Source organism: Dama dama, chromosome 4 (assembly GCF_033118175.1).
Source record: "Dama dama isolate Ldn47 chromosome 4, ASM3311817v1, whole genome shotgun sequence".
Classification (NCBI taxonomy): Eukaryota; Metazoa; Chordata; class Mammalia; order Artiodactyla; family Cervidae; genus Dama; species Dama dama.
In genome coordinates, this window is record NC_083684.1 from 64,801,373 (window position 1) to 64,824,167 (window position 22,795).

A 22,795-nucleotide genomic window follows, 5' to 3' on the forward strand; every position below is an offset into this window, starting at 1 on the left:
GTAGCTGGCCAGGTTCCTCTGTTCTTAGGATTTCCCAGGTAAGAAACTGGAGTGGGTTGCCATTTCCAATCCAGGGAGTCTTCTTGTAATGTTATTGATGTACAGAATAATACTTATGCAGATATGGAAACTTTTTATAACCAAAATTATAATATATAAAAGGTATGGAATAAACTCCAACACTTTGGGGCCACTTGAGAAGAACTGACCCATTGCAAAAGACCCTGAGCTGGGAAAGATTGAAGGCAGGAGGAGAAGGGGATGACAGAGGATGAGATGGTTGGATGGCATCACCGGCTGAATGGACACCAGTTTAGCATGCTCTAGGATTTGGTGATGGACAGGGAAGTCCATGGGGTTGCAAATAGTCAGACACGACTGAGTGACTAGACTGAACTGATAGAATAAACTATATGATATTAAAAAATAATAATAAACTTCAGACTGGATTATTCAAAAACAGCTGATGTGTTTGGTGGTGCGTCACAGTGGTTAGGACACTGTCTTGGACTCAGTCTACCAGGTTCATACCACCACTAAGCCTGTAATCAGCATGTGAATTTAGACAGATCCCTTGACTTCTCTGTACATTGGATCTCTTTATCTTTGTAATAAAATTGTCAGGGAATGTTTGACGGGAGGATTCCTACGTGCTGTCTCTCATGAGTCCTTGTCCCTCTTCAAGCGGAACAGCACGCTGCTCCCAGGGACTGAGGTCATTGTGTGAGGCAAGCATGAGTCTCCTTTAGTAAACATTCTCCTTAGAACAAAACAGCTTAATCTCCTTCCCCTTTCTTGAGATATGGATTGTGTCCTGACCTTGTGACTAACATTACCACTTGTTCCCTTGGTAACGGTTGCTGTACATTTGGTTTTCTGATCTCTGTCATTCCCGAAAGAAGTTTCTTGTACTGCAGCCTATATATACTCATAGAAAAATCATTAAAACACCTTTGCCCCATCAGAGCTTAGGTCCCTGGGTCTTTTCTCTCTCTCTCTCTCTCTCTCTCTCTCTCTTTTTCTGGCTGACTCTCGGGAGTGTGGAGACCCGTCGTGCTCACTTTTCTGCCCGGGCTTCTAAGACCCCCTCAAGAGGGCGCCTGGTGCCTTTGTGAGCGATGCAAGTCCTGTGTCAAGGACTTTATTGGTCCTCTGCATAAACCAAGGGATATCAGCCTCTTTCTCTCTTTCACTTTCTTATCATCGACTCCGTACCACAAGGTTCCGGTCCATTGAAGGACCCCAACAATAAAATCAGTGCCAGTGCCTACCCCATGCAGTTAGGACCATCAAACACCTGGCAGAATAGCCTCCAGGGAGTTGGCAATAAGAATGGAATGATCATCTCAGACTATAGTTGGAAGCCTGGGCATTTTCTCTCTTTATCTTAATCTCTTCCTTTTACTACCATGAATGTGAGTTGAGGGTCACAGATCTGACCTTCAGGCACAGGACTGTCGCTTTTTGGTGATTCCCTTTAAAGGCATCTCCATGACAATGGCAGCTTTTAACTGAAGAATGTCCTCAGGGTTTTAGCCATGGAAATGTGTTCTCTACGCCCCCAGAGCTGGTAGGGTGTGTCCATTGGCAGCACTGCCCCTTAAGTGTCTCCAGCCATCAAGATCAGCCCCAGGAAATCCAGGTGGGTGGAACTTAAAGCAAAAGCTCCCAAGAAGGGGACTTCCATGTGGTCTATAATTTAAGACTGTGCTCCCAATGCAAGGGATCCAGGTTCAAACCCTGGTCAGGGAACTAGAAGCCGCATGCCATAACTGAGAGTACATGTAAATACCATTAACTAAGACCTGGTGGAGCCAAATAAATAAATGAATAGGATGAAATAAATAAAATCCTCTTTTAAAAAAAGCTCCTGAGCATATTGGGGTCTCCACTTTGCACTACTGAACAGTATGTAACTTCTTTCTCAAAGTTTCTGTATGAAGACTATGTCTACTGTTCATTATATTTCCTGGTCTTTAGGAGAAGATTGTGTGGTCAGAAATCAAATCTCTGTGTAAACATTATTTTCCCATGGATATGATGCCAAATGGAGCAACACATCAACACAAAGCATGAAGACTTAGGATACTGATCTGCTGAATTTTATGACAAAATCAGTGATTCACTGTATGCAGCAGTGTTACTATTCTCTGATGTTTCATTGTTGGAGTTCTGATCTGGGCTTACAGCTCCCGTCCTTTGCAGACACAGACAGCAGATGAGACACATTCACAAACCCAGCCTTTCCCAAGCTCCTTCCACATTTTTTGATAATACATGATTTTTAAAAATTAGAGACATGTTCCCAGGTTATAAGTGCATAATATCTCAGTGAAATTTCAGGAATGATTGCACCTCTGGAGACCACAACTACATCAAGAAACAGAATGTTCTCAGTGCCCATGAAACTTTATTGTGCCCCTTAAACTCACTGTTTCCAAGACTATAGCTTTGTGGGGTATATTTGTAGGCCTGGATTATTCGGATTATGTTTACAACTATTATTGCATTTAATAATAGATCACGTTGCCTCTCTTGGCCTTCACATGAAAGAAATCATACAGCATCTTTCATTTTGACTTGTTCCTCCATCCAGTACATCTTTGTGACTTTTTCTGTATTGTTTTCTCTTGTTGTGGTTTTTTCATTATCATTGCTATACAGGACTTCATTGCGTGACTATCAAATCCCTAATTGATCATTCACCTGTAAATGGTAGGTGGGTATTAAGAGTTAGGGTCTATTACAAGTATAATTGGGCTCTCATATAAATTCTATTAATATAACTACTCTTTGGGTGACACATGTACAAACTCCTGTTGAGTATATTCATGGGAGTAGATTTCTTAGAACTGGATTACATCAGGTCTGCTAAGTAGATGCCATAGTCTTCCAAAATGTTTCTATTAATTTGAACACCCACCATCAGTGTATGAGATTCTTGGTTGATCCACAGCTATGCTAAAACTTGGCATTCTTGTCATTTCTGTTTCAGATTTCTTAATGGTATTTGATGACATATAGCTAATGGTTATATTTCAATTGTCCTGATCACCAAGGATGTGGAGTATTTTTCCACATGTCTTATCCACTGAATAACTTCTTTATCAAAGTTTCTGTCTGAAGATTCTGTCCACTATTTATTCTATTTTGTGGTTTTTAGGATATGCTTGTGTGGTTCTAAGTTGTATCTTTGTGTGTGTTGATGAGAACCAGTCTTAATTTTCATGTGTGCAAAAGTTACTTCACCATATGGTTTATATATTCTATTCTCTTTAGCGTATATATTTTTTTTAATATTTATTTATTTAGCTGCATTGGGTCTTAGTTGCATGATATGGGAGCTTTGTTGTATCAACTAGGATGTTTGGTTGTGGTGCAAAGATTCTCTAGTTCCAGATACCAGGCTTAGTCCCTGTGGCATATAGGGTCTTAGTTGCCCAACCAGGGATCAAACATGTGTCCCCTGCTTTGCGAGGCAGATTCTTAGCTACCAGACAACCAGGGAAGTACCTGTAGCATATATCTGAAATTGTAAAACCCTAGAATAACTCTTGTCTTTTTTCTGAAATACTGCATCATCTTCTTTAAACTACCAGCTGAGCCACACAGGAAGCCCAAGAATACTGGAGTGGGTAGCATATCTCTTCTCCAGTGGATCTTCCCAATACAGGTATCGAACTGGGATTTCCTGCATTACAGGCAGATTTTCTTTACCAACTGAGCCATCAGGGACGTCCCTACAATAGTACTTTATCTTCTCTAAAATTTAGAAGGGAATGAATTTAGAATTGACCTCTTTTATGATGAGGGCAGTGATGGAGATGTTTTTTTCCTCCAGTAAGCTTGGTACTAAAGCGTTAATTCATGCTTTCTTCAATTGACTCTGATTTGTCATTGCTTCCTCCAGGTCACCACCATTTTATCCTTCCTACGGACATTTTCATAAAATATAATGATTGTCTCATCATTGTTTCCCATCACGTGAACCCTTGGCAATTTCACAAATCACACAAGGCAAGTTGGCTGTCAATGTCACAGATTTATATAAACCATCCTGCTCTAAGGCATCACTGTTGCCATCATTTAAAGGGGAGTATCTTAAATGACAAAACAGCCTCCAGCCACCTGGCCGTAGGAATAACCTTCTTGGTACAGACAGTGCTTGGGATCTGGGGCAACTTCTCCCTTCTGTACCATTACCTCTTTCTTTACCACACTCAGTGCAGGATGAGGGTCACAGTTTTGATTTGCAAGCACCTGGCTATTGCCAACATTTTGGTGATTCTCTGGAAAGGAGTCCCTCAGACAATTACAACTTTGAGGTTGAAACATTTTGCCAGTGATTTTGCCTGCAAACTTACTTTGTATGTTGAGAGAGTGGGCAGGAGTATGTCCATCGGCACCACCTGCCTCTTGAGTGTGTTTCAGACCGTCACGATCAGCCCCATGATCTCCTGCTGGAAGAATCTTAAAGTCAAAGCCCCAAAGTACATTGCCTTCTCCATTTCCTTCTGCTGGATCCAGTGCCTGTTTGTAAATCTCATTTTACCTCTGTGTGCATTATATGTTTCTGACAAATGGCCCAGCACAAACATGACAAATACAAGAGATTCAGGGTACTGTGCTGCCACAGATCTTGAGAAAATCTCAGGCTCAATATATGCAGCTTTGATAGTGTTCCCTAAAATGTCATTTTCTGTGCTCATCTTCTGGGCCAGTGGCTCCATGGTTCTCACCCGGTACAGACATGGTCGGCGAGTCCAGTATATTCACAAGACTAGTGTGTCTCCCAGACCCTCCGCTGAGTCCAGAGCCACCCAAAGCATCCTACTCCTGGTGAGCACCTTCATGTGTTTCCACACCCTGTCCTGCATCTTTAACGTTACTCTTGCTCTTTATCAGAATCCCAGTTGCTGGTTGGTGTACACAACTGGACTAATTTCTGTGTGTTTTCCCTTTATCAGCCCCTTTCTGCTCATGAGCCATGATGCCATTGAACCCAGTCTCTGCTTTCTGTAACTGAAGAACTCAGTATCCCCTAATCTTATCAGAAAAGCATAAATTGTCTGTTTCTAAAATTTTATTAAGCTGTGGTTGATTTATATGTTGTGTTACTTCCGGATGTATATAAAAGCTATACATATACATGTATATCTACTCTTCTTAGATTCTTTTCCCATAAGGCCATTTAGAGGATTGAGTAGGGTTCCCTGTGCTATATAGTAGGTCCCTTCTTTTTGTTGTAAACCAGGCCTTGAGGCATGTGGGACTTGGTTCCCCGACCAGGGGTTGAACCCCTGCCTGGAAAAGACTTTGTCTTAACCATGGGACCATCTGGGAATCCCCCTAAGTCCTACTTAGTTACCTATTTTATATATAGTAGTGTGTATTTGGGGCTTCCATGGTGACTGGGTGGGATAGAATCCGGCTGCCAATGCAGGAGACTCTAGTTCGATTCCCAGGTCAGGAAGATCCCACATGCCACAGGGCAACTGAGCCCATGCACCACAATTTCTGAGCCTGTGTGCCTAGAGCCTGTGCTTTGCAAGAGAAGCCACCACAGAGAGGAGCCCATGCTCACCGCATCTAGAGAAAGCCCGAGTGCAATAACAAAGATCCAGCACAGCCTAAATAAATAAAATTTCACTTCTGATCCTATCAGAGAAGGAAATGGCAACCCACTCCAGTATTCTTGCCTGGAGAGTCCTGTGGACAGAGGAGCCTGGTGGGCTGCTGTCCATGGGGTCACACAGAGTCAGACACGACTGAGTGACTGAACTGAACTGAACTGAATTTATCCCTCCTCCCCTATTTCACCTTGGGTAATCATAAGTTTGTTTTCTATGTATGTGAGTCTCTTTCTATTTTGTAAATAATTTATTTGTATCTTTTTTTACAAAAAGATTCCATATATAAGTGATATTATATGCTATTTGTTCCTCTCTGTCCAGCTTACTTCATTTAGTATGATAAACCCTAGGTCCATCCGTGGCACTGCAAATGGCATTTTTCATTCTTTTTAATGGCTGAGTAATATTCTGTTGTGTTTCATATCATCTCTCCTTTATCCATTTTTCAGGTGATGCACATTTATGATGTTTCCATGGTTTAACCATTGTAAATAATGCTGCTGTGAACATTGGGATGTGTGTGTATGCTCAAATTATAATTTTCTCTGGATATATGCCCAGGAGTGTAATTGTGGAATCATATGGTATTAATTGCTCTATTTTTAGGTTTTTTTTTTGTTTTGTTTTTTGTTTTGTTTTTTTTGTTTGTTTGTTTTTTGTTTTTTTTTGAGGAAACTGCATTCTGTTCTTGATAGTGGCTAAACCAATTTGCACTCCCACCAACAATGAAGGAGGATTCCCTTTTCTCAATGCACTCTCCAGCATTTATTTTTTTATACTTTTTGATGATGGCCATTCTGACCAGTGATAGGTGATATCTTACTAGGTTTGATTTGCATTTCTCTGATAATTAGCGATGCTGAGCATTTTTTCCTGAGCCTGTTGGCCACCTTTATACTTTCTTTGAAGAAATGTCTATTTGGATCTTCTGCCCACTTTTTGATTGGTTTGCTGGAATTTCTGATATTGAGATGTATAAGCTGTTTGTATATTTTGGAGATTAATCCTTTGTCAGTTGCATCACTTGCAAATATTTTCTCCCATTCTGTAGGTTGTCGTTCTGGTATAAGAAGTATTTTTTTGTTTGATGGCAGCGCCACAAACCTCTCTCACAGGCTAAGTTTGTTGGGGCTTTAGGCTACATAGTGTCAGACTGGATTCTGGAGGAATTGGTAATAACAAGATTAGCCTGACTCTCAGAACGACTGGAGACTAAAGCTCAGCCACACAGACAGACCCTGATGGAGCTCGAGTACAACCCTCTGGGCGCCTGGGCTTGGGTGACGCTCCCTGGCGGCAGTGCTCCCTGAGTCATCAGGTATCAACGCCAGGAAAACGACACACCAAGGCTTCATGGGGAGAGGAAAACGGGAGCTCCCATTTAACTATTTGTTTCTGAACTCTGACCCATGCATCTCTTCCATTGACTGATGTCTTTTTTAGCTGCTCTGTCGTGTCAAACTCTTTGTGACCCCAAGGACTATAGCCCACCAAGCTCCACTGTCCATGGAATTCTTCAGGCAAGAATACTGGAGTGGGTTGCCACTCCCTTCTCAAGGGATCTTCCTAAATCAGGGATCAAACCCAGGTCTCCTGCTTGCAGCAGAATTCCTTACCATCTGAACCACCAGGGAATGTATCAGTACCCTGTAATCAATCATTACAGTGAGTAGACCAGCTCTCAGTGAGTGCTGAGTCCTTCTAGAGAAGGACTAAGTTGAAACTAAGTTGGTTTTAGAAACCCCACACTTGCAGGTAGTTTTAAAACAGGCATGGCCTGACTGATTATGTTTCACTCTTAAACTTCTCAGTTGCACTGAAACTCACAGGGGAAATGGATGGTGGGCTGTGTTCAGATTGTGTGTTTGCCTGCTGGAAAATGAAAAGGAGTGATTTTGCCCAGTAAAGTTCATGTCTCATCATTCATTGCATAACCAATGAGTGCTCCTTAAGGAAATTCAGCAAAAGTATGTACAAAGACCTCTGGTAACCATTCAGTATTGCTGAATGGAGAAAGCAGCATTGTCTATAGTTAAAAGACTAGGAGAGGACTTCCTTGGTGTCCAGTGGTTTAGAATCCACCTGTCAATGCAGAGGACATGGGCCCATCCCTGGTCCAGGAATTTTCCACAGGCCATGGGACAACTAAGCCTGTGCACCACAACTACTCAAGACCATGGGTCTAGAGCCTCTGCGCTGGGAGAATAGAAGCCACCACAATGAAAAGTCCACATAACACAATTAGAGAGAAGCCCCCACTCACCGTGACTAGAGAAAGGCCATGTGCATCAGTGAAGACCCAGTGCAACCAAAAATACGTTAAAAAAAAATTGATACTGCCTGCTAAACCATCTGACCCTAGTGTTTTCTTTGTGACGGGCACGTTTATAACCACCACTCTGTCTTCTGTGGATAATTCTTAGTTTGCACTACATATCAGTCTTGGGATCTGTATTGATAAAGTAAAATATCCTAGAAAATGTCTATTATCACCATATCCATTTTAATTTTCATTAAAACAAATTTGTACAAATTAGGTCAATGATTTCTTTTCACTTTTAATTTTATATTGGAGTATGGCCAGTTAATGGAGCTTCCCAGGTGGTACTAGTGGTAAAGAACCTGCCTGCCAATGCAGGAGACTGGTTCAATCCCTAAGTCAGGGAGATTCTCTGGAGGAGGGCATGGCATCCCACTGCAGTATTCTTGCCTGGAGAATCCCATGGACAGAGGAGCCTGGCAGGCTATAGTCCATAGGGTTGCAAAGAGTCGGACACAACTGAAGTGACTTAGCCCACACATAAACAATTAACAGTTTTGTAATACTTTCAGACGAACAGTGGGGGGACTCAGTCATACACATACATGTCTCCATTCCTCCAGGACAGTGAATTCTAATGTAAACTACTGACATGTTCCTCCTTTAACATTTCAGTTCAGTTCAGTCACTCAGTCCTGTCCGACTCTTTGCAACCACATGGACTGCACCACACCAGGCCTTCCTGTCCATCACCAACCCCAAGAGTTTACTCAAACTCATGTCTGTTGAGTCAGTGATGCCATCAACCATCTCATCCTGTGTTTTCCCCTTCTCCTCCCACCTTCAATCTTTCCCACCATCAGGGTCTTCTCAAATGAGTCAGTTCTTCCCATCAGGTGGCCAAAGTATTGGAGTTTCAGCTTCAGGATCAGTCCTTCCAATGAATATTCAGGACTGATTTCTTTAGGATGGACTAGTTGGATCTCCTTCCAGTACAAGGCATTCCCAGGAGTCTTCTCCAACACCACAGTTCAAAAGCATCAGTTCTTTGGTGCACAGCTTTCCTGATGGTCCTACTCTGCAGGCGAACTCTTAGATGCACCTGGTTGGTCTAGTTCCCCATTCAGGGGATGGAACCTAGAGCCCCTGCATTGGGAGTGCAGAGTCATAACCTCTGGACCACCTGGGAAGTTCGAAGAGGACTGCTTCTTTGGTATACAGGAAACTTAGGGACTCCAGCAAAGAGTAGCTGCTGACAGAAATTTCACAGATTCAGGATGAAAGTTAAGCTGAAGTTCTCTGGTCCTCAACAATATTAGGAGAAGTCTTTTGAGATATAGTGGAAAACAGTCCAAAATTTACATGAGGAAAAGTCAACTGAGGGCTCCACTAAGCTCGCCGTGCTCTCCTCTACCCTGCATGCTGATGCCATTCCTTAAAACCCATCTTGCCACTGAGTGGAATGTTAAATTTGAGGTAGAGCTCCAGAGCCAGCTTCAGACCTGCCGTCACACCATCCTTGTATCAGAAAACTTGGTTTTCATGTCTGACTCATTGTCCCATATCCAGACTGTCCTTTGGAGACATATGAAATATGAAATAAGAATCCAGGGGTTCTTAAAGCCATGTGGAGGGCATAAGGGACAGCCGGGTATTCTTGGATCCCTAGAGCCCAAAGTCCAAAGCTTTGTCTCTGAAAGAAGTGATGACCCTACAAGATTGAAATCAGGAAAACATTAAGGAGAGAATGCAGAACTGGGACCTCCCATTCCAGAGGGTAGTTTTCTTGCCCTCTTCAGACAATAAAAAATGTGAGCAGGATCATCCATTTCTGCCATCAAAATGCAAGCTCCTCCAAAATGGTCAGGCATATACTTCAGTGATTTAACTCCAGTAAAGAAATGGAACAACACAGAAAGCCCAGAGAAAAATCCATGCACCTATGGACACCTTATCTTTGATAAAAGAGGCAAGGAAAGAGAAAAGACAATCCCTTTAACAAGTGGTGCTAGCAAAACGGGTCAACCATTTGTAAAAGAATGAAACTAGAACACTTTCTAACACTGTACACAAAAATAAAATAAAAATGGATTAAAGATCTAAATGAAAGACCAGAAACTGTAAAACTCCTAGAGGAAAACATAGACAAAACACACTGTGACATAAGTCACAGCAGGATCCTCTATGACCCGCCTCCCAGAGTAATGGAAATAGAAGCAAAAATAAACAAAAGGGACTTGATTAACCTGAAAAGCTTTTGCACAACAAAGGAAAGCGTAAGCAAGGAGAAAAGACCGCCTTCAGAATGGGAGAAAATAGGAGCAAACGAAGCAACTGACAAAGAATTACTTTCAAAGACATACAAGCAGCTCATGCAGCTCAATTCCAGAAAAATAACCACCCAATCAAAAAGTGGGCCATAGAACTAAACAGGCATTTCTCCAAAGAAGACATACAGGTGGCTAACAAACATGTGAAAAGATGCACAATATCACTCATTATCAGAGAAATGCAAATCAACACCACAATGAGGTAACATCCCTTAGAAGAAAGGGCGGAACCATCATAGTCAACAAAAGAGTCTGAAATGCAGTACCTGGATGCAATCTCAAAAATGACAGAATGGTCTCTGTTCGTTTCCAAGGCAAACCATTCAATATCACGGTGTTCCAAGTCTATGCCCTGACCAGTAATGCTGAAGAAGCTAAAATTGAGTGGTTCTATAAAAACCGACAAGACCTTTTAGAACTAACACCCAAAAAAGATGTCCTTTTCATTATAGGGGACTGGAATGCAAAAGTAGGAAGTCAGGAAACACCTGGAGTAACAGGCAATATTGGCCTTGGGAGTACGGAATGAAGCAGGACAAAGCAAACGGAGTTTTGTCAAGAGAACGCTCTAGTCGTAGCAAACACCCTCTTCCAACAACACAAGACTCTACACGTGGACATCACCAGATGGTCAACACCGAAATCAGATTGGTTATATTCTCTGCAGCCAAAGATGGACAAGCTCTATACAGTCAGCAAAAACAAGACCAGGAGTCAACTGTGGCTTAGATCATGAACTCCATATTGCAAATTCAGACTTAAATTGAAGAAAGTAGGGAAAACCACTAGACCATTCAGGTACGACCTAAATCAAATCCCTTACAATTATAAAGTGGGAGTGAGAAATAGATTTAAGGGACTAGATCTGATATACAGAGTACCTAACAAACTATGGACGGAGGTTCGTGACATTGTACAGGAGACAGGGAACAAGACCATCCTCAAGAAAAAGAAATGTGAAAAACCAAAATGGCTGTCTGAGTAGGCCTTTCAGATAGCTGTGAAAAGAAAAGAAGAGAAAAGCAAAGGAGAAAAGGAAAGATATACCCATTTGAATGCAGAGTTCCAAAGAATAGCCAGGAGAGACAAGAAAGCCTTCCTTAGTGATCAGTGCAACGAAATAGAGGAAAATAATACAATGGAAAAATCTAGAGATCTCTTCAAGAAAATTAGAGATACCAAGGGAATATTTCGTGCAAACCTGAGCTCAATAAAGGACAGAAATGGTATAGACCTAACAGAAGCAGAAGATATTAAGAAGAGGTGGCAAGAATACACAGAAGAACTGTACAAAAAAGATCTTCATGACCCAGATAATCACAATGGTGTGATCACTCACCTAGAGCCTGACATTTTGGAATGTGAAGTCAAGTGGGCCTTAGGAAGCATCACTACCAACAAAGATAGCGGAGGTGATGGAATTCTAGTTGAGCTATTTCAAATTCTAAAAGATGATGGTGTAAAAGTGCTTCACTTAGTATGCCAGCAAATTTGGAAAATTCACCAGTGGCCACAGGACTGGAAAAGGTCAGTTTTCATTCCAATCCCAAAGAAAGGCAATGCCAGAGAATGCTCAAACTACCACACAAATCCACTCATCTCACACACTAGTAAAGTAATGCTCAAAATTCTCCAAGCCAGGTTTCAACAAGATGTGAACCATGAACTTCAAGATTTTCAGGCTGGTTTTAGAAAAGGCAGAGGAGCCAGATCAAATTGCCAACATCCGCTGGATCATCGAAAAAAGCAAGACAGTTCCAGAAAAACATCTATTTCTAGTTTATTGACTATGCCAAATCCTTTGGCTGTGTGGATCACAATAAACTGGAAAATTTTGAAAGAGATGGGCATACCAGACCACCTGAGAAGACTATATGACAACCAAGATGCAACAGGTAGAACTGGACAGGGAACAACAGACTGGTTCCAAATAGGAAAAGGAGAACATCAAGGCTTTATATTGTTACCCTGATTATATAACTTATATGCAGAGTACATCATGAGAAATGCTGGGCTGGATGAAGCACAAGCTAGAATCAAGATTTCTGGGAGAAACATCAGTAACTTCAGATATGCAGAAGACACCACCCTTATGGTAGAGAGGAAAGAAGAACTAACACGCTTCTTGATGAAGGTGAAAGAGGAGAGTGAAAAAGTTGGCTTAAAACTCAGATTCGAAAACTAAGTTCATGGCATCCAGTTCCATCACTTCATGGCAAATGATTGGAAAACAGTGGAAACAGTGACTGAATTTATTTCGGGGGCTCCAAAATCAATACAGATGGTGATAGCAGCCATGAAATTAAAAGACGCTTACTCCTTGTGTTGGGGTCCTTTAATGGACCGGAACCTGGTGGTACGGAGTCGACGATAAGAAAGTAAAAGAGAGAAAGAGAGAGAGAGACAAAAAAGATGCGGGGACCTAAGCTCTGATGGAGCAAAGGTGCTTTAATGATTTTTCTATGAGTATATATAGGCTGTGGTACAAGAAACTTCTTTCGGGAATGATACAGATCAGAAAACCAAATGTACAGCAACTGTTACCAGGGGAACAAGGGGTCATGTTAGTCACAAGTTCAGGAGACAATCCCTATCTCAAGAAAGGGGAAGGAGACTAAGCAGTTTTGTCCTAAAGAGAATGTTTACTAAAGGAGACCCAAGTCTGCCTCACACAATGACCTCAGTCCCTGGGAGCAGCATGCTGTTCCACTTGAAGAGGGACAAAGGACTCATGAGAGACAGCACGTAGGAATCCTCCCGTCAAACATTCCCTGACACCTTGGAAGGAAACTTGTGACCAACCTAGATAGCATATTAAAAAGCAGAGACATTACTTTGCCAACAAAGGTCCGTCTAGTGAAGGCTGTGGTTTTTCCAGTAGTCATGTATGGATGTGAGAGCTGGACCATAAAGAAACCTGAGCACTGAAGAATTTATGCTTTTGAACTGTGGTGTTGGAGAAGTCTCTTGAGAGTCCCTTGGACTGCAAAGAGATCCAACCAGTCCATCCTTAGGAGATCAGTCCTGACTGTTCATTTGAAGCACTGATTTAGAAGCTGAATCTTCAATACTTTGGCCACCTTATGTGAAGAGCTGTCTCATTTGAAAAGACCCTGATGCTGGGAAAGATTGATGCCAGGAGAAGGGGACGACAGAAGATGAGACGTTTGGATGGCATCACCGCCTCAACGGACATGAGTTTGGGTAAATTCCAGGAGTTGGTGATGGACAGAGAGGCCTGGCGTGCTGCAGCCCATGTGGTTGCAAAGAGTCAGACATGACTGAGTGACTGAACTGAACTGAACTGAAGTCTTCACCCGGGATCTAAATCTGTGTAGTCCAGTGTAGGATCAGAGATACAAGAAAGAGAAGAAGAGGTAGAGCTGTTTTGAGTACACAAAAGAAGGTCCGACACAGGGACTTCCATGGTGGCCTAGTGTCTAACACTCCAAGCCTCCCACAAACTTGCAGTGGGTGTGCAAGTTTGATCCCTGATCAGGGAACTAGATCCCACATGCTGCAAATAATACTTTGTGTGCCACAACTAAGACCCAGTATAGCCAAGTAAATAAATAAATGAACACACACAAGAAAAATTCTTATGTCATACTCAAGTTTAATCGGGTGTTTTTTGTTTGTTTCCAGAACAAACCCTGGTAGATTAACAATTGACTTTGTTAAGTGGTTTGGTGGTGGCTGGGGGGGAAAGCTAAGATCAAACAACCTGCTTACAAAGGCAACAGATTTCAGAGTTGTATAAAAATGCTAATCATTTCAAAATATCCTTCATCATGAAAAATCATGAGCTTCTCTCAAACACATCAGTGGTCTCTTTGGAGATATTTACAGGAGACTGACAATTGGTTTTGGTAATTAGCAACTCAAGAAAAGTTTTTCAGAAAGATCATTAGCTCCTCAAGCTGGCCCTGTCATAGCCACTTCAAGTGAAATGATAATTGAAGATCTGAAGGAGGATGAGATCACAGCTCATAAACATATATCTCAGGGTCTGACTGCCTCCCTCCCAATCACGTCCTGGCTGCCATGACCTTCACCATGAGACCAGCATCCTTCCCATGAGAAGGAATGAGAAGCAGTCGAGTACTTTGTATTTCAGTCTAAGAGGCACAGTCTGTAAGGAAGGAGGTCTGAGTAAGTGTTCATGTCTGGAAAAGGGATCATTCTGGGGGGCGAGGGGTAGAGCTGGAACAGATCCAGTGGCAAAGCAGGTCAGGAAGGCAGAATAATTCCCTAGGAGAGAGCTTAGTTAAAGCGAGATCAACATCTTTGTTGTTGTTCAGTCACTCAGTTGGGTCCGTCTCTTTGCAACCCCATGGACTGCAGCACACCAGGGTTCCCTAACCTTCACTCTCTCTCAGAGTTTGGTCAGACTCATCACCATCGACTCACTGATGCCATCCACCCATCTCATCCACTGTTGTCCCCTTCTCTTCCGGCCTTCAATCTTTCCTACCATCAGGTAACACTGAACTTGATAGCTCCTAAAGCTATTTTGTGAAACTCTTATTGTGAAGGACTCAAGGAACAACCCTAGTGATAATAATGAGGGATCATTTTTAAAAGTATTTGTCTTAGTTTCAGCATGTGAACTCTTAGTTGCAGCATGTGGGATCTAAATTCTCCAGGGATCACACCCAGTCTCCCTGCATTGGGAGGGCAGAGTCTTAGCCACAGGACCGCCAGGGAAGTGCCAGAAGATCATCTTCAAGGAGCTTAAGGGTTGTATTTTTAAGTTCAATCTGCTTAATGTAACCTTTCAGAAATTCTAGATTAATTTTAAATTTATATTAAAATTGTTATCATAAAGCCTTTATGTTTTCCATAATGACTAGGATAGAAAAGCAAAAATTTTCTTATCCTCTACAGAAACCATGAATAATATTTTATTTGAAGAATAGAAATGATCATATATATATCTAACCCTAAGCATATAATGTGCTTACTGGACATAGTAACGGTGTCTTTTGTGAAACATTTGAGGGCTGATGACGATGGCGAGATTGCTATCCCTCTTCAAGATAGAGAAGCAGCATTTCAGGAAAAGGCAGCTTTGGAATGCTGAGGTTTGGAACATAGTTGTCAGGACCAAATGTATCTTCTCATATGTTGTCTAATCTTGTAATACTCTAACACCAGTTCCAAGCACATATTCATTTCTTTATGGTTTCACTTTTGCAACACACAAGAGTCAATATTCTCCAGATTATACTTTTACATGTGTCTAGTACGTTAATCGGAGAGGGCAATGGCACCCCACTCCAGTACTCTTGCCTGGAGAATCCCATGGATGGAGGAGCCTGGTAGGCTGAAGTCCATGGGGTCGCTAAGAGTCGGACACGACTGAGCGACTTCCCTTTCACTTTTCACTTTCATGCATTGGAGAAGGAAATGGCAACCCACTCCAGTGTTCTTGCCTGGAGAATCCCAGGGACGGGGGAGCCTGAATGGCTTCTGTCTATGGGGTCACACAGAGTCGGACACGACTGAAGCGACTTAGCAGCAGCAGCAGCAGTATGTTAATATTCTTCACAACTCTTGTTATATTGTAGTCTCACTTAACCTCAATTTTAAAAATACCTAAGGATCTATCAAAATAATTATTTGATTTCTATCCTATACTCATTTATTATATAGTAGTATTTCATGGTTCATAGTTTTTTAAACAAAGTAATGTTGTCCAAGTCTTTTTTTGACAGATAGCATAGTGAACTTTTGCCTGAAATGATGGGAATGCATCTTTCTGTTGCAAAACTTATATTGAGGAAACGTTGCATTCATTATGTCCAGTATGGACAGGAGGTACTTTCCTATAGGATTCTGTGTGTTTCTGTGTGTGTGTCTCTGTTTGTATACATTAGAGGCTCAGTTTGCAACCCGATCGACTATAGTTCGCCAGACTCCTCTGTTCCTAATATTTCCTGGGCAAAAATACTGGGGTTGGTGCCATTTCCTCATCTAGGGCATCTTCTTGATATGTTATTGACCTAAAGAATAAATACTAATGCAGTTATGGAAACTTTTTACAACCAAAATTGTATCAACATTTTGGAATAAACTCCAATATGTTGGCCACCTGATGTGAAGAAAACTGACTCACTGGAAAAGACCTTGATGCTGGGAAAGAATGAGGGCAGGAGAAGAAGGGGATGACAGAGGATGAGATGGTAGGATGGCATCACCAACTCGATGGACATGAGTTTGAGCAAGCTCTGGGAGTGGGTGTTGGACAGGGAGGCCTGATGTGCTGATGTCCATGGGGTTGCAAAAAGTCGGACAGGACTGAGTGACTGAAATGAAATGATAGAAGAAGCTATATGATACAAAAACAAAACTAAATTTCACTGGATTATTCAGAAACATGGCTGATGTGTTTGGTTGGTGCGTCTCAGTGGTTAGGACACTGTCTTGGACTCAGCCTTCCAGGTTCATACCACCACTGAGCCTCTAATCAGCGTGTGAATTTAGACAGATCCCTTGACTTCTCTGTACCTAGGATCTCCTTATCTTTGCAATAAAATCAGTGCCAGTGCTTACCCCATGCAGTTATGAACATCAAACACCTGGCAGAATGGCCTCCAGGGAGTTGGCAATAAGAATGGTGTGCTCCTCTCTGACTGTAGTTCGAATCCTGGGCATTTTCTCTCCTTATCTTAATCTCTTCCTTTACTACAATGAATGAGGGTTGAGGTTCCCAGATTTGACCTTCAGGCACAGGACTGTAGTCACTTTTTGGTCATTCCCTTTAAAGACATCTCCATGACAACAGGAGCCTTTAACTGAAGCCTGTCTTCAGGGATTTAGACATGCAAATGTGATCTCTATGCCCCCAGAGCTGGCAGGGTGTGTCCATTGGCACCACTGCCCCTTAAGTGTCTCCAGCCATCAAGATCAGCCCCAGGAAATGCAGGTGGGTGGAACTTAAAGCAAAAGCTTCCCTGTGGTCCAGAGGTTAAGACTGTGCTCCCAATGCAGGGGGTCCAGGTTCAAACCCTGGTCAGGGAACTAGAAGCCACATGCCATATCTGAGAGTTTACATGCCATTAACTAAGACCTGGTGCAGCCAAATAAATAAATGAATAGGAAGAAGTAAATAAAACCCTCTTAAAAAATAAAGTTCCTGGGCATATCGGTGTCTCCACTTTGCACTACCGGACAGTATGTAACTTCTTTCTCGAAGTTTCTGTATGTGGATTATGTCTACTGTCCATTATATTTCCTAGTCTTTAGGAGAAGATTGTGTGGTCAGAAATCAAATCTCTGTGTAAACATTATTTTCCCATGGATATGATGCCAAATGGAACAACACATCAACACAAAGCATGAAGACTTAGGATATTGATCTGCTGAATTTTATGACAAAATCAGTGATTCACTGTATGCAGCAGTGTTACTATTCTCTGATGTTTCATTGTTGGAGTTCTGATCTGGGCTTACAGCTCCCCTCCCTTGCAGACACAGATGAGACACATTCACAGACACAGGCTTTCCCAAGCTCCTTCCACATTTTTTGATAATACATGTGTTTTTAAAAACTAAAGGCATGTTCGCAGGTTATACGTGCAAAGCTCAGTGAAATTTCAGGAATTATTGCACATCTGGAGACCACAACTACATCAAGAAACAGAATATTCTCAGTTTCCATGAAACTCTCTTGTGCCCTTTCTAACTCACTGTTTCCAAGGCTATAGTTTTGTTAGCTATATTTGTAGGCCTGGATGATTCAGTATATGATTACAGCTATTATGACATTGAATATTGGATCACTTTGCCTCTCTTGGCCTCCACATGAAAAATCATACAGCATGTTTCACTTATGGACTTTCTCCTCCATTCCATCTTTATGACTTTATCTGTATTGTTTTATATTATTGTCATTTTTTCATTATCATTGTTATATTGGACTTCATTCTGTGACTATCAAAGGATTAATTGATCATTCAACTGTTAATTGATAGGTGGGTTTTAAGAGGGGCCATTACAAGTAATAATTAGGTCTCTCATTAAATTCTATTAATATAACTAATCCTTGGGTGATATATGTACAAAATCCTATTGAGTACATTCATAGGAGCAGATTACTCAGAACAGGATTACATCTGATCTGCTAAGTAGATACAACAGTTTTCCAAAATGTGTGTACCAATTTGAACACCCACCATCAGTGTATGAGATTCTTGATTCATCCACAGCTATGCCAAAACTTGGCATTTTTGTCATTTCTGTTTCAGACTTCTTGATGGTATTCAATGACATATAGGTAGTGGTTATATTTTGATTGTCCTGATTACCAAGGATGTGGGATATTTTTTGAATGTCTTATCCACTGAATAACTTCCTTTTCAAAGTTTCTGTTTGAAGACTCTGTCCACTGTTTATTCTACTTTGTGGTTTTTAGGACATGCTTGCATAGTTCTAAGTTCTATCTTTGTGTGTGTATGTGTATTGATGAGAACCAGTCTTAATTTTCATGTGTGCAAAAGTTACTTCACCACGTTTTATATATTCTCTTCTGTTTAGCGTATATATTTTTTTTAAATATTTATTTATTTATCTGCATTGGGTCTTAGTTGCATCATACAGGACCTTTGTTGTATCATGCAGGATTTTTTGTTGTGGTGCACAGACTCTCTAGCTGAAGATCCCAAGCTTAGTTACCACGTGGCATATAGGGTCTAGGTAGCCCAACCAGGAATCAAAACTGCATTCCCTGCTTTGCGAGGCAGATACTTAGCTACCAGACAACCAGGGAAGATCTTTAGCATATATTTTAAATTCTAAGACCCTAGAAAGACTCCTGTCTTTCTTCCTAAAAGAATACATTATCTTCTTTAAAAATACCAGCTGAGCCACACGGGAAGCCCAAGAATACTGGAGTGGGAAGCCGATGGCTTCTCCAGCAGACCTTCCTGATGCAGGAATTGAACGGGAGTCTCCTGCACTGGAGGCAAATTTTCTTTACCAACTTAGTCATCACAGAAGCCCCTACAATAATAATATATAATCTTCTTTAAAATTTAGAAGGGAATGCATTTAGAATTGACCTCTTTTATGATGAAGGCAGTAATGGAGATATTTTTCCCTGCAGTAAGCTTCTTCTTACACTCTTCTTTCATGTTATCTTTCAATTTACTCTCAGTTGTCATTGCTTCCTCCAGGTCACCACCACTTCATCCTTCCTGCTGACTTTTTCATAAAATATACTGATTCTCTCATCATCGTTTCCTGTCACGTGAAACCTTGGCAATTTCACAAATCACACAAGGAAAGTTGGCTGTCAATGTCACAGATTTATATAAACCATCCTGCTCTAAGGCATCACTGTTGCCATCATATAAAGGGGAGTATCTTGAATGACACAACTGCCTCCAGCCACCTGGCCATAGGAATAACCTTCTTGTTACAGACGGTGCTTGGGATCTGGGGCAACTTCTCCCTTCTGTACCGTTACCTCTTTCTCTACCACACTCAGTGCAGGATGAGGGTCACAGTTTTGATTTGCAAGCACCTGGCTATTGCCAACATTTTGGTCATTCTCTCGAAAGGAGTCCCTCAGACAATTACAACTTTGAGGTTGAAATATTTTGCTAGTGATTTTGCCTGCAAACTTATTTTGTATGTTGAGAGAGTGGGCAGGAGTATGTCCATCGGCACCACCTGCCTCTTGAGTGTGTTTCAGACCGTCACGATCAGCCCCATGAACTCCTGCTGGAAGAATCTTAAAGTCACAGCCCCGAAGTATATCGCCTTCTTCATTTCCTTCTGCTGGATCCAGTGCATGTTTGTAAATCTCATTTTTCCTCTGTATGCATTATATGTTTCTGGCAAAAGGCACAGCACAAACATGAGCAAAAAAACAGGCTCAGGGTACTGTTCTGACATAGATCTTGAGAAAATCTCAGGCTCAATATATGTAGCTTTGATAGTGTTCTCTGAAATGTCATTTTCTGTGCTCATCTTCTGGGCCAGTGGCTCCATGATTCTCACCCTGTACAGACACAGTCGGCGAGTCCAGTATATTCACAAGGCTAGTGTTTCTCCCAGATCCTCCGCTGAGTCCAGAGCCACCCAAAGCATCCTGCTCTTGGTGAGCACCTTCATGTGTTTCCACACCCTGTCCTGCATCTTCAATGTTAGTTTTGCTCTTTATCATAATCCCGGTTCGTGGTTGGTGTATACAACTGGCCTGATTTCTGTGTGTTTTCCCCTTATCAGCCCCTTTCTGCTCATGAGACGTAACTCCATTGTATCCAGTCTCTGCTTCCTGTACATGAAGAACTCAGTATTTCCTAATCTTATCAGAAAAACGTAAACTGTATGTTTTTAAAATTTTATCAAGGTATAGTTGATTTATAGTGTTGTGTTACTTCCAGGTGTATAAAAAAGTGAACCAGTTGAATGTTTGTATGTATATCTACTCTTCTTAGATTCTTTGCCCATATTGACCATTACAGAGTATTGAGTATAGTTCCCTGTGTTATACAGTAGGTCCCTTCATTTTTGTTGTAAACCAGGCCTTGGGGTATGTGGGACTTGGTTCCCCATCCAGGGATTGAACCCCTCTCCCTGCCTAGAAAGGACTTAGTCTTTACCACTGGACCATCTGGGAATTCCCCCTAGGTCCTTATTAGTTACCTATTTTATATATTATAGTGTGTATTTAGGGCTTCCCTGGTGACTTGATGGTAAAGAATCCAGCTGCCAATGCAGGAGACTCCAGTTCAATTCCTGGGTCGGGAAGATCCCACATGACACAGGGTAACTAAGCCCATGCACCACAATTTCTGAGCCTGTGTGCCTAGAGCCTGTGCTCTGCAAGAGAAACCACCGCAGTGAGGAGCCCAAACTCACTGCAACTAGAGAAAGCCCTCACGCAACAACGAAGACCCAGGGCAGCCTAAATAAATTTCCACTTCTGCTCCTTCAGTGCATAAAGAGTAAAGGTTTTCCAGGCATACTTTATATGCCTATGACACTTGCACCATGGGCTCAAATATAGAAACAATCCATGTGCAAGTTCTTAGTCCAGTTTAAATGAGGGCTTTCTGTGTGTTTTTTGTTTTGCTTTTTTAATTAAGATATTTTGAAAGATTGAATTATATGTTATGTTAGTTTTGGGTGTACACAGCAAATGATTCAGTTATTTTTTTTTTTTCAGATTCTTTCCCCGTATATGTTATTTTAAAATATTGAGTGCAATTCCCTGTTCTGTACACTAGGTCCTTATTGTTAAGCTATTTTATATATGGTAGTGTGTACAGGCTAATTCAAATTTCCTAATTTATCCCTCTTCCCCCTTTTCCCTTTTGATAATCATAAGTTTGTTTTCTATGTCTGTGAATCTCTTTCTGGTTTGTAAATAAGTTTATTTGGATCTTTAAAAAAAAAAAATCGACATAAAAGTGATATGTTATTTTATTTGCTTTTGTCTGTCTGGCTTACTTCATTTAGTATGATAATCCCTAGGTCCATCCATGGTGCTGCAAATGGCATTATTTCATTCATTTTAATGGCTGAGTAATATTGCATTGTGTTTCATTACCATTTCTGGGGCATTGCTAAGATGGCAGAGGTATAGGATGAGGAGACCACATTCTCCCTGACAAATTCATGGAAAGAGCATGTGAACGCTGAGCAAATTCCACAAAACAACTTTTGAATGGTGGTAGAGGACATCAGGCACCCAGAAGGCAGCCCATTGTCTTCAAAAGGAGGTAGGACAAAATACAAAGATAAAAAGAGAGAAAAAAGTGGTAGTGATGGAGATCCATCCAGGGAAGGGAGTCTTAAAAGAGGAGATGATTCCAAACACCAGGAAACACTCTCACCAGCGGGTGTGTGGGGAGTTTTGGAATCTCAGAGGGCAACATAACCAGGAGGAAAAATAAATAAATAAATAGATAAATCAAACCCACAGATTACGTGCCTAATGGCAACACCCAGCGCTCACATCCACCACCAGCAAGTGGCTGAACAAGGACTGGCAGGCTGCATTGCTTAGGGTAAGGACTGGGCCTGAATGCCATGAGGGCAGTCTGAGGGAACTAATGTGAGATTGTAATCCAAACTGTGGGATAGCCAGAAGGAAAGAGAAAAAAAGAGAGAGAGACAGAGAACTATCCTGCGAAAGCCCTAACCTAAGGCACTTCCAGGCCCACTCACAGAACAAAGGACTGAGCAAATACCAGAGGAGAGCTAGCCAGCTGCAGATAGGCCCAATCCCCGCCAAAGGAGGGAGGCAGGCGGGGTCAGCCAGAGCCAGAAACGGGCAATCTCGGCCACAGAGAGGCATCCTCTACCAAACTGCAAGCAGGTCCCCAGTTGTTAGCCAAGACTTCTTGGGATTCTGGATGCTTGATATCCACCGAGAGGGTGGCAGTCAGAGATCAGCTGCGCAGAAGAGACACAGGGCACACCTAAGACAGGCGTGCCCGCTGCCACCTAGGAAACCAAACGGCTGGGACCTGGGAGGTGATAAGACGCACTCTCCACCTGGGGAGACTGTGCTAGCCAAGCACCTGGTAACCTGAGCTGCTCGCCCCCGGGAAGGGCAA

General features: G+C 41.9%; 1 protein-coding gene across 2 annotated transcripts in view; it reads right to left on the minus strand.

Moving 5' to 3' along the window:
* Nucleotides 1-2,567: 2,567 nt before the first annotated feature.
* The window catches only part of LOC133054800 (zinc finger protein 525-like), a 100,356-nt gene continuing 80,128 nt past the window's right edge, over nucleotides 2,568-22,795 (minus strand). Inside the window, exons 4-5 of one of the 2 annotated variants that reach the window (XM_061140119.1) lie at nucleotides 4,365-4,457; nucleotides 2,568-2,706 (exon numbers count right to left, since the gene is read on the minus strand). In XM_061140119.1, the coding sequence (XP_060996102.1) occupies nucleotides 2,699-2,706; nucleotides 4,365-4,457 (101 nt within the window). In that variant the 3' untranslated portion in view covers nucleotides 2,568-2,698. Of the gene's footprint in view, nucleotides 2,707-4,364; nucleotides 4,458-9,075; nucleotides 9,605-22,795 lie in introns of those variants that run through there. The other variant, XM_061140118.1, reaches the window with a different exon arrangement.